This window comes from Acanthaster planci, linkage group LG21, assembly GCF_054643075.1.
Source record: "Acanthaster planci isolate LZ-2023a linkage group LG21, COTS_SCS, whole genome shotgun sequence".
NCBI classification, from domain to species: domain Eukaryota; kingdom Metazoa; phylum Echinodermata; class Asteroidea; order Valvatida; family Acanthasteridae; genus Acanthaster; species Acanthaster planci.
The window spans coordinates 9,384,294-9,401,720 of record NC_141797.1 but is presented as its reverse complement, the minus strand read 5'-3'; the positions used below and the strand labels follow the sequence as shown (position 1 = coordinate 9,401,720).

The 17,427-nt window shown below is 42.6% G+C and overlaps 2 protein-coding genes across 4 annotated transcripts in view; one reads left to right on the top strand and one right to left on the bottom strand.

Moving 5' to 3' along the window:
* Positions 1 to 225: 225 nt before the first annotated feature.
* LOC110981123 (uncharacterized) lies at positions 226 to 5,012 on the bottom strand. Its single transcript, XM_022238392.2, has 4 exons — positions 2,822 to 5,012; positions 2,170 to 2,397; positions 1,620 to 1,775; positions 226 to 1,390 (listed from the first exon to the last, which is right to left on the bottom strand). The coding sequence occupies exons 1-4, from the start codon at positions 4,769 to 4,771 to the stop codon at positions 1,337 to 1,339; spliced, it is 2,388 nt and encodes a 795-aa protein (XP_022094084.2). The 5' UTR covers positions 4,772 to 5,012; the 3' UTR covers positions 226 to 1,336.
* A 665-nt stretch (positions 5,013 to 5,677) lies between these two features.
* LOC110981174 (lipoxygenase homology domain-containing protein 1-like) overlaps positions 5,678 to 17,427 on the top strand; it is a 43,108-nt gene continuing 31,358 nt past the window's right edge. For all 3 annotated transcript variants that reach the window (XM_022238519.2, XM_022238518.2, XM_087131249.1), the window contains exons 1-2: positions 5,678 to 5,862; positions 16,531 to 16,724. In XM_022238519.2, coding sequence (XP_022094211.2) covers positions 16,604 to 16,724 — 121 coding nt within the window. In that variant the 5' untranslated portion in view covers positions 5,678 to 5,862; positions 16,531 to 16,603. The remainder of the gene's footprint in view (positions 5,863 to 16,530; positions 16,725 to 17,427) is intronic.

The window sequence follows — 17,427 nt, the reverse complement described above, 5'->3', positions numbered from 1 at the left end:
TCAACGGCTAACATCGCTCAACCGTACAGAAAGTTCTATAATTCTCTACAAGTTCTGAAGAGCTCCATCTATTCTGGAAAATTACTGAAATCAACCATGAAATGAATTTTATGACACTCTGAAGTAAAGAACCACCTCGCCTACAATAACCCCGGCCAGGAAATTTAATGCCAAATTTATAAAAATCAAGTAAAACAACCAATAAACAGACACAACTGAAATTACTCATGTCAAGGAAGTTTATTGCAACCTCATTCAAATCTGGAACATAGGCAATCTGACTATAGATCGGTTACATTGGGTTGCATATGCATTTGAAAAACGCAAACAGACAATTGCATGATATTCAGTATATCCAAGAATTTCACAAAATACCAAAGACGTGAGGGGTGCTGGTTCTTTGTACAGTTAACTGTCGTCATTAAGTTGCACGGACCAGATAAATTTATGTTATGTGGTTTTGTCAAAAGAGAAGTGGAAAAGCATAAGAATTTAAGAAATTGGGTTTCTCAAAATCTGTTCTTTACGACAGTATTTGTTACAACAGTGTTCGACAACAAGTGAAATGGAGCTGCGTAGATCTGCGTATCAATTTTAAGCAGCGAGGGGTAAATTTTAAAAGTACTAAATGACTAGATGAGTGTCATTAATCTCTGTCTTAATTAATAGTTCATCTCACTGTGGTTTAAACTCATTTCAAAGCTAAAAAAGTGATTTGTGATGAACTGCATGATGGCTTGTATGCAATTTAAAATCACTCAGTGGAAAATTATTTCCAAGATTTGCCTATTTTGTTAAACTCAGGATGGAGTGGGTTCCACCGCTCTGATCAAGTTTTTCATTTACGGAGAGTTGATTGTATAAACTTTTAACAGCAGGCAGACAGAAAAGTATGCATCAGTCCACAAACAATAATATTCGTAGCAATGTTAAGCATGATCGGCCGACTTGGACGATCACCTGATCTGCACCATTGGTTGATCCTCCATGAAATCTTCCACTTTACTTCTTCTTGAAACACTCTTGCACAACCTAAAATTAAAACGGAAAGATGACTCGCTGATGGCAGAAAATCAACCAACGGTGGAATCAGATCAACCGATCCTGCAAAGATCAAGTGATCCCAAAGACTGTTCAACAGCACCTAACATTAATATGCCTAAATATGAATCAGAAATCATCAACATTTCAAGTGGATCTGAATTTAGTCTATTTATGCTCTTTCTGCCAAAGCGTTGTGGAAGCAGGTCAAGTGCTACACGGCAACTCAGGCCAGTTGAAGTACTACTGTCCAGAACAAAGCTCAAGAGGGGGCATCGACGCTGGATTGTTCACATCACATGCTTTGCCACACTGTTTCGACGGGCTTGTCCTCACAGCCAGAAACAAGCTAAAACAAACCAAAAATTAAAATTTAACAAACTCTTAAAGATGCCAAAACTAAAATTATGTACACTGCGTTTTGCTCAATTTGTTTGGCCACCTTGGTGATTCTCAGCAGAAGTTTTAACCTGAAATCTTCCAACCCGCACAATGCCAGGTCTGGTTCCTTGACTCGATGTAGCCAAGTAATTTAAACATGACCAACACGTCAGGCCCCTGCCTCAGTTTCTACTCACCGACTGCTCCCCAGCAGTCTGGGTGACGACTGGCACCACCGATGTGACCAGGGTTGCCGGCTGGTAGTCCGTCATGGTGGTGTACTGCTGTTCTGGCTGTAGGGTCTGCTGAGGGGTGTCTTGGGCCAGCGTGCTGACCGTTTCATATCTCGTAACCTGTATTTGGGTCATGAGATATCAATCCAATAGCAACGATAAAAGCATCTGTCATGTCAGCACTTGGGGGAGTGTCAGTTGGGACAAATATATGGACAAAAAGTTTGGTGTGAAGGAAATCACGTGTATTCACTTTGTAGGTAATGAAAGTCAAGCAGTCATTAGAATTACAGGGAAGAATTTTTGTAAGAGGTCAGTTTTGGGTTCTGAAACCATTTTTCCCTTTTAGCGTTGGCACATGCCATTCAAAACAGTCACACCTCAAAAACATCCATCTTGCCAGATGTTTGTACCTGAATTTACCCACATCTACAACAGGTGGACCTTCCAACCACTGCTGGGTTCCAGGCAGTCCCCGTCCACCTGTTAGTCTTTCAGCACCTCAGTCTCTCACCTGGGCCTTGGGCTGTTTGTCGGCGGTCTCTTCCTTGCTGTGCGTCTGCAGGTGTATGTTGAGGGCGCAGCGCCGCTTGGCCGCGTACAGGCAGAACGGGCATTTGAACGGCCGCTCGCCGGTGTGCTTACGGGAGTGGATGTCCAGTCCCTTCTTGTCCACACAGGAGAAGCTGCAGACCTGGCACTTGAAGGGGCGGATGGTGGAGTGCTTGGCCATGACGTGTTTCTGCGATGAAGCGGAGGAATTTTGTGCTGCTCAAAAAAAATTAATCGCTTAAAGGCCTTTTTTAGCACTAAAATATATCTGAACAAAATTTGTGAAATTTAAACTTTGGCTTTTTAAGTTTTGTCAGCAAAACCCTGCAATATTGTTATGTTGTGTGCGATCAGTCAATCTGGGTGATTGCACAATCTTTGCACGATCTGTCAATCTTATAGCATGAGTTGCCAATAATTCCACTGACAGCCAGTTGCTTTTTTCTTTCTAACTCACAGTTGTGGAAGATTTTTTTGAAAAAGGATAGTTAAGTCGGTGATATCACAGAGCATCGACTCACAGCACAATTGATCGCCCAATCATGCTCATTAACTGCTTGCAGTTGCACCTATTATGAAATTTCTAATCCAAAATAAGCCAATATTCTGTTAACCTTTAAAGTACTTCCGTCGGCACTGGCGTAGGAGCAAAGTTTGCATTTGTAAGGCTTCTCTCCTGTATGCTTCCTCATATGCACCAGGAAGTTGTCACGTTTCTTGGTGCTGTAGCCGCAGTGCTCGCACACAAGAGGGTTGAGGGCGTTCTTATGCAGTGGGGACGAGTAGTGCCGATTCAGACGCTCTGCGCTAACGTAGGACTTCTTGCAGAGGCTGCAGAAGAATTCTGACTGGTGGGTGGCCTGGTGGATGGCCATGCGCGCCTTGAAGGGAGTGCTGTAGTCGCAGTGGCTGCAGTGGAAGACAGGCCGGATCTGCTCGTGCTTCTTGGAGACGTGGTACTTGACGCTGGCCCGCGTCGCCAGCGCCTCGCCGCAGATCTCGCAGAGGAACTTGCGGGCCCGCTGGTGCTTCTTCTTGACGTGCCGCTCCAGCTCGGTCAGCGTCTTGTAGCGAGCATGACAGGTGGTGCAGACGAAGAGCTTATGGCCCTTGTAGGAGCGGCCGGTGAAGGGGGAGGCAATGCCCAGCGACTCGCCCGTGGGGATGACCGCTTTGCTCTTCCTGCTCTTCTTGAACTGGATGGCTGTGGGCGGGCCGTTGCCCCGGCCATGGTGCAGGACAGTGATGGTGGTGGCCTTTGGGTTGGACTTGGAGGCCGTGTTGGCAATCTCTTGGATGTCGATGTCTCCGGCACCCGGCCCAAGACCTATCTGGATCGGAACTGGCTTCAAGAGGGCAGCCTCCTCGCTTGAGTCCTCCTGGTTATCCTGTTTGCTGCCCTCATCGCTGTCCTCATCTTCCACCCTACCATCATCGTCATTCTCACTCTCATCGTCGCTCTCGGTCTTCTTGTCGATTTGCAAGGTTTGGGCCAGTTCTTCCTCGTTGACAGTCACGAGCCCTCCTCTTTCAGATGCATCAATTTCCATGGCTGCAGTCACACCTGCGTCCTGGATCAATGAACCCGGTCGGCCATTCGTGACCTCCGTCAATGATGCTGAGTCAGTAACATGCCTTTCTGTGGTCTCACTCACTGCCGCTGTCTGCTGACACTTGCCTGTATCCTGGTCATTCTCGTGTCCAATTCCCATCAAAAGTTCAAGAGCATTTCCCTCAGCTGTTGTCCTCTTCATTTCACTGGTAACCTCCACCTGTATCGGTACACTGTTGTCTGTTCCACTTGGTACTGGCGTAACTTCACATGCAGCATTTGATGAAAGTCTTAACCTCTCTGCCGTGACAGTAGCTATGATGCTGGGTACAGTGTTTCCGGCTGTGAATGTTTGGGAAGCGAAAGGTGGATTTTGAATTTCACTTGATGACATTGTCATGGTCACAACTGCCGGTGGTAAAGTCACTTGTTTATCCCCAGTTTCCGAGATTCCATCATACCCTGCCTGAGGCTGATCTGGTGTCATCCCCTTGCCAGCCCCTGTCACTGGGAAATGTTTCTCGGTCATGTGTTGAGCCATAACAGCCTTCAAAGCGCTGTGAAACTTGCAGAGTTTGCAGCGGTAGACCTCGACCAGAAAGACGTCCATGTGCTCCCTGAAGCTGTCGAAGGACTTCATCTGCTCGGGGCTGGGCTGCTGCGTCTTCAGAAGGGTGATCTGCTTCAAGGCCAGCGGCGCTGACTGGGGCGTGGTGGACACGCTCCCTGTCCCACTGCCCGTCCCACCCGCCGTTGCGACCGGTTGACATGGTGGACGAGCCGGTGAAACTGCTGCTGGTTGCACCCCGGGGATCGGATCCGCCGCTATCACCGGTACAATGCTGATATTTACCGGTACACTGCCGGTCGTCTTGAGTGGTGACTGCAGATTCTGCTGTGGAATTTCACCTTGAAGATGAGTTGTCGTAGCGGCGGTAATAACCCCGCCTTCCAAGCCAGGTCCTTGTATCAGAATCGTATTAACGTTCGTTTTCTTCTGTGCACTTGCCATAGGGCCTAGTTCTCCTTAGTTCAAGTCTACAGTAGCTGCTCAGTCTGTCAAATTATTCATGACAAATAACTCCTTACGGAAAACTGACCCGAGTTTACGCTTTCCTTAAAGACATTACTGAAGTCATGATGTTCCAAATTTGCCGCGAGATCGTGTTGTTTTCCCGCAGGAAGGATTTTGAGCAGCATAAGGGGTCCGCCCTGTTCACACACAAAATTCAACATGGCTGCGTCGACGTGCACGGCGTATATATAGCTAATTAACATAATTTACTCAGCAAATTTTGGGAGTGACTCGGAGCTGAGGAAGTGGGGACAACCTGAACCCTACTTGCGTGTCAGAAGTTGATTTTGATGAGTATTATTGCCAAAAAAAATTGCAAGAATTTTATTTGTTCAACTTCCCTAGTCCTAAATACCAGGCACTTTTTCCTGTAGCATTCACATTTCTGACCATTTTCAAATTGTCTAATTAGTAGTTATATGGTTTCACTATAAAGCTTAATTGTTTAACCTTGTATCATTGACTCTTCCTCCATTTTTCAAGGCCCCCAAAATTTCAGTTGATTCGATTGGTCCAAAGAATGATCACGAGCAATGGAAAAATAAAAACATATCGAAATAGGTTGCATGTATAATTGATGCGTTAATTGAACAAAGGTTTACAACTCAATTCAGACATTCAAGCAGATGACTGATTCTTTGTTGCTAATTAAATGTCTTGCGTGTCGAATGCGGAATGTCACAATCGTCAATGGATAATGCTTCAGTGCAGTTAGCAAAAGCATAAAGCTGTTCGTTTCCTCCTGTACACGGCAATAACACCAAACAGCCGTCAAACTAGGTTAATTGATTAAACTGAGCATGCGCTCTCTCTTGGCAACGATACAAAACAACAGCGGCGAGCCCTGACTGCAGTCAATCTAGCTCTGTAGCAGGTGTAACGTGATGGTGCGACCACGGATCAATTTGCAAAACATTCTGCACGTGGACGTGGGATTTGTAACTGAATATTGTTGTTGACGTGGAATTGAACAAGATTTTCTTACGGACAGAACGTGTGATCTCCCGCTGATTCTGAATTTGTGGCTGGTGAGTGAATGTTTGTGTATTTCTTGGGTTTACTCCCTACGCGTTTGACACCTGACGTGGTGTATTGCACGTATGCACCCACTCCGCACGGGTAAAGGGCAAGCCTTCCACGGCACGCCGCCGTGCTGTCATTCATCATGGGGGACTGTACCAGTTTTGGGAGAGTTGATCAGAGACTAGTCCGGTGCTATACGCTAGAACTCTCTCTGGAAAGAGTTCCATGTACAAACAACACTTGATGCACCTGTGCACAAACCTAGGAGACTTGTCTGAACAAACCTAAGTGTTTTCTTAGCAAATGCTTCAGAATTTTCTTAGCTACATTTCGGAAAGAGTTTCATGTACGGATGCCGCTAGCACCCTGTGTACAACCCCAATATGGGACTGGTCTGAAAAATTGTGTTTGCTAGTAAACGACGTGTCATGCTTGTTTTATCCCTCATAAATTTAACTTTTCTGGACATGTTTTTGCTTTCTGACGGCAAAGAGGTCACTGTAGGGAATAATTACTGACGTATGTATATGGAATTCTTCCCTTCCTTTTTGTTTGCATTGAGGCTTTACAGAATTTGGAAAAAATCATTTAGAATAATCATGGAGGGTGTTTTATGCCTCCATGGAATAAGTCTAACGGGAGTTAAGAACAGTTATTGATATTTCCTAACTGTTTTCAGTCCGAGATTCACGTCTTTACAGCACTTTTGCTATAAGTGATGCTTATTGAGATTATATATGATGAAAAAAGTGGAATGTGGATGCAGCATGCTTTTCTTTTTAATAAAAATACTAATTTTAAAAGATATCTGAAATTTGAATCGGATGATTTGAGATGTAGCTGAAGTAACATAAGTCCAAATGTACCTTGAGAACTTTGTGAATTTCCAATACCGTGAGTAACAGTGCTGGAGTTTCTTAACCCTAACTCCCCAGAGTGATTTACTAGGAACCATACCCATTCACACAAATTCCAACACCATATTGTAAACTGTGCACAAAAACTGTTGGACTCTGTTTATTTTGGGTATGCCTGAACCCATGTTAAAGCACAAGCAGTTTAGGGGTACAGTACCCAGTGCCACAGATTCAAACACTTTACTGGTGTTCAATTCTGTGTGGTTAGGGAAGCTTAGGGTTAAGCTAGCACTGAGGCAGTTCTTTCTAAATTACAGAAGTTGAACAGGAGGATTGAATCTCTTAAACGGATACATGTACTGTACCGTGAGTGTGCTGTGTCAGTGCTGTTTAAAATTGAGAACGACATATTGCAATATCTTGCTCTAGTTCATGCTGAGGGGAATCCCCTTGAATATTATAAACCTTGCCTCTCTGTTTTGAAATAAATGCTTCTTATACATGTACATACAGTGAACTATCTGCTCCAAGCAGGAACAAAAGAGGACGTGTTTTGACTAGAAATTTACAGTCCTTTGGTACTCACGCACCGCAAGTAGCTGCGCAAGTTTATGCGCGTTTGACGCAGAGCACGCCGAGTACGCACAATGATTTAAGTCTAGAATTTGTGGTCTTTGCGTCCACGTCGAACACCTGCTAGAACCCGTTTGGAAAACTTAGTACCATCTGTCTTTCTTTTGCCAGTGAGGGTGCACTTCAGCTCAGCCTGGATAGCAGTGCAGATCATCACATCACTCTGCAATGAATGCGGATTTTGTGTATGTGCGTGTTGTGGTTTTCACATAATTCTGAAAGTTTCTTTGTCTTGAAATTTCAACCTGTTCAAAGTACCTGTACCATTCACAAGTGTAATATGTGATTTCACAATGTTCTAAGCTTAGCACCATCCATTAACAAATGTAATTTGTCCGAAGAGAAAACTCTGGAGATGTTTGTCCCGAGATGCTACATGTACCTTCAGTGGATGAGATTTGTCTAAATCACATTATCAGCCTGTGGGACAGCCTTGGCAGTGCAGTGACAGCTCCCTGATGGCTGCTTGTGTGTGTCAACAGCACTGGAGTCAGCCGCTGCCATAGCAAACCACGAGAGACCTAAGACTTGCCAATTTGAGGGAGACTAGAGACGATTGCATTGAGCAGATGAATATCAAACGTGTGCTGTAGCAGCTTCTTGGATGCAAATTAGGTGCACGAGATGTGGATTGCACAGCATACCCCACGGGTACAGAGGGTGTACTTAAATTTGTCACCAGGGACGTTACTGCTTGCAGAGTTATATTTGAAGGGTTTTTCTCACTTTGTAAAAGTCTGTTGTACGGTGTTGTATCAGTAAAAATATACCTTAATAGAAAATGTTGGCTGAAAACATCCTTATTGACTTATTTTTATAACATTTATTAACACAACATACAGTTAAAAGGACAAAATCCAATAAAGTCTTTGCGAGAAAATTGACTTCTTTTTTTAACTTACGTACAAATGGAGTTTCTCATGACTGGTGCTGTTTTAGTGAAATCGAAGACAAATTTTAAATGCCTTCACAAGAACGGCCACTTTTTATATTTCCAAAATGCTCAAAACAAAATTTGGCTATTCTCCCGCAGTCTTTTGATTCGACTCCTAGCACCTCTGCATTTGCAGGAATTTTCTTTTTATTTCTTGTTGTCACTTCTGTAAACGGGTCAAATGTCATATGTGATTATGCAGTCAAGGTTTGCTCCGTTGATAAGAGGGAGTTAAGTTGCATTTTATCACTGACTGAAACAAGATCAAATGTGCATAATGGAAGTTTACAAATCACTTGAACGCAAACTACCTCTGCCTCTTTGAGCAAAATTCTCTGTTGATTATATTAGTCATGATTTTCATTACATACCAGGCCATGCACTAACTTTTTTTCCTGGATAGCCCACTGGGCTAGTAAACTGGGTATTTTACTAGCCCATTTGGAGTTTTACTAGCCGGTATGTAAAAAAAAAAAGAAAACCCAAAATTGTTGTTAGCTTTAATACCAACGAAGAAAATAAACTACTAATGGGAAGAATAAGAGGCACGATTCGTTGTATGTCACATGCACTCGTAGGTAAAGGTTTTGAAATCGTTTATTTATTATCACCAAAACCAATACACGTGTTTTGATCTAAATTTTAACACTACAGGTAGGTTCTATACTGACTTTTTTCACTAGCCCACCGGGCAACCAAGGAACCAAGTCTAGATAGCCCGGAGCATTTTTCGCTAGAATTTGTACCAGGTTAGTACTATTTCAAGGCCTGCATACAGTACTTGTTCTGAGCAAGGGCTTAGACATAGGGGAGCCCGAGGGGGCACATCCTCCCCCCAAAATTCCCAGTGTCCCCCGGGTGCCCCCCTAGAAAAAAAAAAGGAATAAAATCACACTTTGCAATGTTGAATGGATTTTGAACAAGGCTAACAAACGCTTGCCCCCCAAAAACCACACCACTGAAAGCTGGTACCCGCCTCAGATGCTGGTGCCCCCTTGTGCCCCCCAGTGAGATCCTAGCTACCTGTACACCATTTTTTGTAAGGTTCTTGTCTCTGAAAGTGAAAGAGCAAGTTGCACAGTATACATGAACAAATTCTGTAATTGAAGAACAAAGAGACTTAAAAGCACAAACCCAAAAAAATTAACGTGTAATTGGTCAAGGCCTCCTGTTCAAGTGAACCCTGAGACTGATTTCAACTGCAGCCACTTGGGCATAATTTTTAATAAATTTCCTGACGTGTAATTCACAATGTGCCTTCTCCGTCACGCAGTTGTATAAATTCAGTTGATTGACCACCAAAGCTTCAGGAGCCAAGTAGCTCTCGAGGGGTAAAATAAATGTATTTTCTAATCAAGTCCTTTTAATTAAATTACTCTCTGAAGGGTTTCTGGCAAATTACGGGGGGGGGGTGTTACAGCGATGAAAGATCAAGGAACTTGTGGGATTTTGTCATTTCCTGAGAGCGTTTTGCTTGTTTGCGAGTCAGTGCGAATGAAGCTGCAGCCCTGAATATGCCGATCAATATTTTCAGTTTTGTGTAGACTGATACAGTATGTTCAGCTATGAGCAGCAGCTTACAAATGATTCATGGATGATTTCAGAAATCTGCTCCTTTGTTCAGTTTTAGGAAGCCTGCTTCCTGTCTTTTAGCCTTCATGGGGTAATCATCGCAGCCATTATAGGCTTGGAGCTATAGTTTGTGTCATGAATTTCTGGGGGGGAGGGGGTTACACCCATCTCCATATGTCATTGTTTTTTAGTGACCCAAAACAGTCACATAATAGGATGATATAACCGCATGTCACACTCACTGTTTAGTGGTGGATTTAGAGGGGTGCAGTTGGCACACCCCTCCCCCCACCTGCCCGCATGGCAGTGAATTTGAAATTGGCTCCATTGCAGTTACATTGTGAGAAAGGGCTTCACACTGCAGGCTCGCATTTGACCATCCATGTTCGCATGTCCCCTTCTCTGAAAGTCCTGGATCCACGGGTGGATGCTCAATTGTTTTTAGGGTGGCCAAAACAAGTAATTGCCCCCATGGCACTTTTGTATTAACTGATCTCCCCAGTCACAATTAAGCAGCTGCTCTGAAACAGTTTCCTGAACAAAACTGTGCTGTCCACACAAGACAACCGCCATTAAAGACACTTAATAATATCTTCACTTTGATTTTTTTAAAAAAATCATCAGTTGGGGGGGCGTGGCTCCTGTTGGCCCCTCCTGGATCCGCCCTCGCTTGGGTATACCCTTGCCATTAGACAGTACACCAGCCAGGTTGGGTGGTATCCTGTATGCATGGCATCCCTATGTGTTTTGTAAACATCATGGCCCCAGTCACAGCAGTCAGCAACTGTTAAATGAAGTACACACCTGCTGCGTTCTTGTAAATTATCGCACCTGTGGGGGTATTATCACTTACAGAAAATTTTGGAGAATGATGTACATGTAATGTAGCTTTATAAATCATGCCACAAGGTTCACTGTATTGCATTGGTAGTCTACATGTGTTGCCTCATTCCAGTTATTGGATTCTGTAGGATAAGCACATTCATTGGATTCTGTGGTTTTAGAGTAGATTTCATTGGGAACCTCAACTTTTAGAGGTTTACGACAGCACCATGCAAGGAAAGCTGCAAAGCTCATTGAACCTACTTACCTGGCATTATTGCATAAACCTTTATAAAAATCCCTTGCACCCTTGAAACATTCAAATTTCCCCTTTTTTTGTTCTCAGACTACTTCAGGGCCAAATCAGCTGACTGATTTTGCAACGTACAGCCAATTTGACGCAGGTTACTTGTTTGAATGCTGCATGATGCAAATTGTCGAAGCTTTTCCCGTCTAATCGTCGAGGGGATCAGTTTACTTCTATAAATGCTATATTTTCCGATTAACAGGTCCTGGAAATCAGATGGTGTTCTCTATTTCCATGACAACTAATGATTTTGTGCTTTCGGAAGTTACTAGTTCTCCCCCCCCACCGAAAAGAGTGAATTAGACACGGAATGGCACTGTTGCTACACTCAGCCATCAATTACAGCCACTTTGATCTCCCAAACCCGCTTACATTACAGACTCCAATTTTGGCTGCCATGCTGACTCTCCCGACTCGATGCCGTGGGCAAAGACAGAGTCGATTAAAACCACTCGGAGAAGTAAATGTTTTATGGACTGGCACTAATGGCATTGCCACTCGCGGTGAAATTCGCTGCGTGTCCTTTGTCAGTGATAGTGCCAACATAAGCTTTGGAGGGAAAAGAAAGGATTATAAAAATCCTGCAAACTCTGTAGAAACCCTACAAGTTCCATCTAGTCATTCGAAAACAAGCTCATGTAATGTATTTTTTTATGTCTTTGAACCGTAAATCATTCGGCCACGGGGGAAGATTGTGTGCAAGACTGTAAATGATTTTAATTGTACAAAAAAAGCAAGAATGTAATCCCCAACCCATCCATTAGTGGAGGAACTATTTGGATTTTTGTACGTAACGAGAAACTGCATTTTTTAAAAAGAACTTGCTGGGGATATGCCCCCGAGCCAGAAATAACTCAAACATTGTCAGGGGAAATAATCAGACCTTTCTGTGTACTCCCCAAACACATTGAGATTCTTGCCTTGGCTCGGTGTTTTCATTGCCGTGTCCATGGTTACTGTTTACACGGCAACCATCTAATGTAATGAAAATCCTGCAAAAGCATCGTACCTGTAGCTCCTTTTACAAGCTAAATTGGCGTTGTTTTTTGCTATGTGATTTTCATTGCGAGAGGCCATTTTGGCAACATCTCTGTTGCCTGAAATGAAACACAAATAATTGGAAAAAAATCCTCAAAGCTGGGATAGCAAATTAGCATCTTTGAGCAAACCAAATGTAATTTAAAATTTGCATTAAAAAGTCTACATTTGTTAGGCATCCATTTGCAAATTCTTTAGGGAAATAATGCAACGTTTCAGTTCAGATATGAACTAATGCAGCACAGTTTATCCCAGAGGAAAAAATTTATTTTTTGAAAAGCTAGCCAAATACACGCATCCCTTCTGACTATCTGTAATAAGAGTTAATATCACCCGAGTCACTCTAGACCAAAATTAACTGTCCGTGGCTAGAATCTTCCTGAATTCTCTGCTCCCTTGGATCGCTACGGAGCATTGATGAACCAGAGTGAAATTTACAAGATGTGGTACCCCGATAAACAGTGCTCACAATCAGCAAGACTGCCCATAAAATATCGGCACTTGAGCACGCACCGTGCATTGTGTTCGCGCAAACAGCCACAGGGTCCTTACATCCTTAAAATAGATCAGCCGAACAGTGCAGGATATGAAATGAGAGTTAATGCATCCCGTCCATGCCTCGTGACACCTGAGACATTTTCTCTTTCTTTCTCTTTCTCTCATCTCTTTCTTTTGTGCCTCATCACGGATGTAATCTCCAGAGCATCTCTCGTGCTTTTTATTTGGCCAGGATTTCTCTTTGTGCAATTAGAGGGTTTTGATATCTTGGAAGTTGGGTCATTTCACTTCTGCAGGGCAGACTCTGACATTCTCCAAAGACGTTTTTTTTTTCAACTCAAGCAACATAAGAAAACTTCTGTTTAAGTGTTAAAGGTCTCAAAAAATGCAGAACGCAGCCAGTCCTAATATTTGTTATTTATGTAATTCTTTAGACATTCCTTTTGGAATATGAGAAAAACAAGCACAATTCCATATTTGGATAATTCCAGAAATTAGGGGTCCAAAAGTGTGACATTTTTGTGTCCCTGTTACATCTGACCTTTGTTATTTCACATCGAAATATCACCAGAATTGATTTCAAACTATTGCTATTTGTTTGGCAGGTAATTTGCATTAATTCATCACTCTTGGACATTAGGCAATGTGTTCTGAACTTACAAAATCACGTCAGATGTGACAGGGACATACATGTAAATAGACCCCTAATTTCTGGAATTACCCATATGTGATGGATTGGTAAATTGTATGTCAATTTGTCAAGGTAAAACATGGTTCCATCTAAAAGGATAGTTTATTAAGTTTCCATCAATGCACTACATGTATTTGCATCTCTTCAATCATGGATACACTCAGCATTATTTGGATTAAAGTTTGTTCACAATAATTTTAGTCAACAAACTATATCACAGCCGATTTTCTGCAATCAAAGAGAAATGAAAGTTACATGTAACCTGTAAGTCCGCCACAAGTCCATCACAAGTCATTCAGTCTTAAGCCAATTCACAAGCTGTTCAAATGAGCTGTGACAAAAGCATTCCTTTAAACAGGGTGAACAACGTTGTTCACCCTGTTTAATGCATGACTGGCTCAGGGAACCGGACTTGTGTAGGGACTTGTGAAAGGACTTGTGATGGACTCGAATACAACACTGATATATTTCATAAGTGCATGTTTATAGTGGACATATCTATGAAGATGCACACTGTTAATATTTGCTGATAAACGTAGTGCTGACACGTGCGTACGTGCATGGACTTTATTTTGTGATTATCGTGGCAACAATGCAAAGGCATCGTGTGGAGCCGCCCTTGACCTTCTTGGGGCATTTTGCTGTTGCCGTCCCCCATTGCTTTGTGTGTTTGAACAAGATGCCGTGAAAAGCATATCTGCCGCCATGCAGCTATTGATTTGTTTGGTCGTCACCATGGCAACGTTAAAGTCAGCATCCCCGTGGCCATTACGGTTACAGCTGCGACGTACATGTATGTTGATTACAGATACCTGTATGTCCCACACCGTGAGCTGTACGAACGTATGGTGACCGGTGGTGCGGAAAGCCAGTGATAAGCCTTTGTTCAATGAAAAGCGTCATTCATCCCTTGTCAAGTGGTTGCATTGTGTTTGCACACCGGCTCAGTGTAAACCCCCCCCTCCCAGTTTCATTTTCAGATTTAAAATGGAGTGTACACTTCAGTGATTTCTATTGTGAGGGGCAAACCAGCAATGATTTGTTTGTCATTTTGTCATTGTTGTCGTTTTAAATACGACCACTTGTTGATTTTAACGTAGCTCTGAGCTTTCAAAAAGACCAATTTCCTGCTGATACCATCGTGGTTTTTTTTAGAAGGGGGGCAAAGCTAGTTTTTAGAAAATGATTTGAAACAGTGGGGAATTCCTGAGGTAAAAGAGAACTTATTTTATCTGCTCCGAGCGGAACAGAAGAGGGCGTTTTTTGGGGTACTCACCGCATAGGTGCGCGTTTATAATGGAGATCAATGGCACGTTTGACGCGGAGCACAATTTTTTTCTTTGTGTACCAGCAGAATCCTTGCAAGAACCCACTTGGAAAACTTGCTACCACCTGTCTTTCTTTAGCCGCTTGGGGGTGCACTTTAACCCGGCGTGGATAGTTCAGAGGATCTTTGATTAGAAATACATGTAAAGACGGTACATATTTTATAAACCACTGTAATGCAGTGTACTTGTAAGTCTTAATTAAAAGTGAATGGACATCGCATGGCTTAAAATACAGTATAACATAACATAATGATAGCACTTTGAAGTCTCTGTCGTCCATGGTGATATTTCATGATAGGCATGTCTGCATCAACAGTCTGTAATATGGTACTCTCCTCTCTAAATTCCAAAGAGTGGAAATTCACTCTATTTGAGAGAAAACTCAATCCCTCCGATTGAAATTAAGGACCAGACGAATTGGAGTGAAATTTCTTTACTCCAGAAGATTGAAATTTCACTCGAGCTTCCACTGGAAGGGGCTATTTTCAGCCTTTTTTGGTCTAAATTCAAAGTGATTTTTTCACTCTAAAATGTCCTGTCCCTAATTTCAATCTTTCCAATTTAGAGAGTGTGTTGTAAACCTTAATACAATTTTAATGTCACCAAAAATAAATTAAGAATATTTAAGTACGGCAAATTTGTTCAAATTTTTGCATATGCTCTGCTTAAACCCTTGTTGTAATGTCACAGCCATGTAGTTCTCATTAATTTTTGTTTTGTTTTAATATCTGAACTGCCCCAATGCCAATGAACAGCCATTTGTACATATACATGTATGTGAAGAGTGGTGGATACAGCGTTAACTAGAAAGATCGTATAGCGCCGAAGGCGTAAGATGGATAACTCTGCCCAAAAGGTGTGATTACCATGGGCGCCATTTGAGCAAGTGATACGCCTGCGCAGGTTACGGTAATGCTTAGGCCCACCAGGTGTACCGTGCCTGCCGCAATGCCTGCATGGAGATATTTATTGTTACGTTATAAAAAAAGCAATTTTGCCAACCAGTGGTAGTAATGCGCATGCACCTGCCGTATTTGCATATTTCACAGTAGTATAGGGTTTTGTGCTCGTGCAGTGTGAGTCATGTCTCAATTCATTAATGAGGCACCTGTCTACATTGACAGACTCCAAACTGCCTGGTTCGACGGTCAAGTGCCGGGCAAGTTTGCACTAGAATCCGGGAGTCACAGGTTCAAGTCCCATTCCAGGCCCGGCAAGCTCATAAATCCCGTCCCCAGTCTCTAAATAAGACTGAGTGCATGGACTCAGCGCTCATAAACATTCTGTGGTGAGAGTAAAACCTACGTGTATAAAAGGGGAAATGTGACCAGAGAATATTCAAGCTTCACCCATGGTTTGCTCTGCCATTAGTTCCTCCTGGTCTGCAGAGCCATGCAGACATTAGTCGTGTAGAGTTTCAAGCAGCGATCACTCACAGAAGTAGAGCATGCATGTGATGCGTCAACCTGCCAACTCAGAGAGAGAGAGAGAGACAGAGCATTGGATGGAGAGAGATCCACAAACCATCTAGTAGACATGGGCATCAGGAGATACAATGTGGAAAAAAAATTGAGAGAGATAAATCAAGGAATTACATTTTAGAAAGGGAGGGAAGAAATTGTAAAAAACGGACATTAAAGGGAATGAAAATCACCATTTGCATAAAAAAGTCAAAATCGACCCCCCCTCCCCATGAATTGTTTAGTTTTCAGTTGATGAGTATTTTGCTTCCCTCCTCTGGGAATCCACCTCCCTGGCAAACAAGTGGTTTACTTCCCTCCCCCCCCCGAAAAATCCTGGTGATTCCTGTGCCAGCAAATGGAGTTGTAAGAAAGACAACAATTGAATATTTTTCTGTTTGCAATTGCTCAGAAGGCTTGATTTTTCTCCCTAAATAGGTTTGATTGTGTGAATCTCTCTTTTGTCCTGAAGTGAGAAAAAGAAGCAAAACCTGTTGAACTTAAAACAAGATTTTTTTCCCCTTTTCCCCCAGGTTTTCATTTAGAATGGCCGACGTGGATTCAGCACCCTAGGTCTCTATTTGGTTAAGAACCACACAGGTGATCATGATGAACTCTATAGCAGTGTGGGATGCAATGGCCGGTGGCTCAACATCAGTTGCCAGACCGGTGCGGACACTGGACCCCAGGCCCCCCTATGCCGTGGACAGACCCAGGCCACAGTCAGGTAAAACGCGCCTGTTGGTTCGTAATTGGAATGAATGCTGTAAACCCTGTCACTGATTATAAGCAGGGACCATGATCTGGATAATAAATGCCTAAATGATTAATTGATGATCTCTTATAAATGAGGTTTTTTTTTCAATCAGTGGCACATCCTAGACAGGTGAAAAATTGCAACCAAGTGTAGTAGTTGATGATTAACATTTTGAATGTTTGGAGCCTGTCTTTGTATTGTTTCCTGGAAAAGAAAATTAAATGTTTCTCAGATCTTCATCGGATGGTCTCGGCAAAGTTGAGTGACTGATACAGGATTTGTTTCCTTATATGTACATGTATAACATCATGCCCGAACGATGCCTTTATTCTACAGTACACTTTTTGTTTGCTTATGCTTTGAAGTGGGACATGATTTTTTTAATACCCATAAGGAATGCATGTCACCCTGGCTCAAGGGTGAAAAAACACATTATTCCATTTAAAAGGTTTTAAGCACAACTTTGGTTTTATTGTGCAAAATTTGAGTCCCCCGAGTGATTTACACACGACTTTACCGGGCATTGCACATTTTTTGGTTACAAAACTTAAAAATATGAAACTTTTGTGCATCAAACTTGATACATACATGTAAGCCAAATGCAAATTTAGGTACAGTGTGTTATTTTTTAAGGTAATCAAGGAGATGATTTTGTCACAAATGTTGAATACTG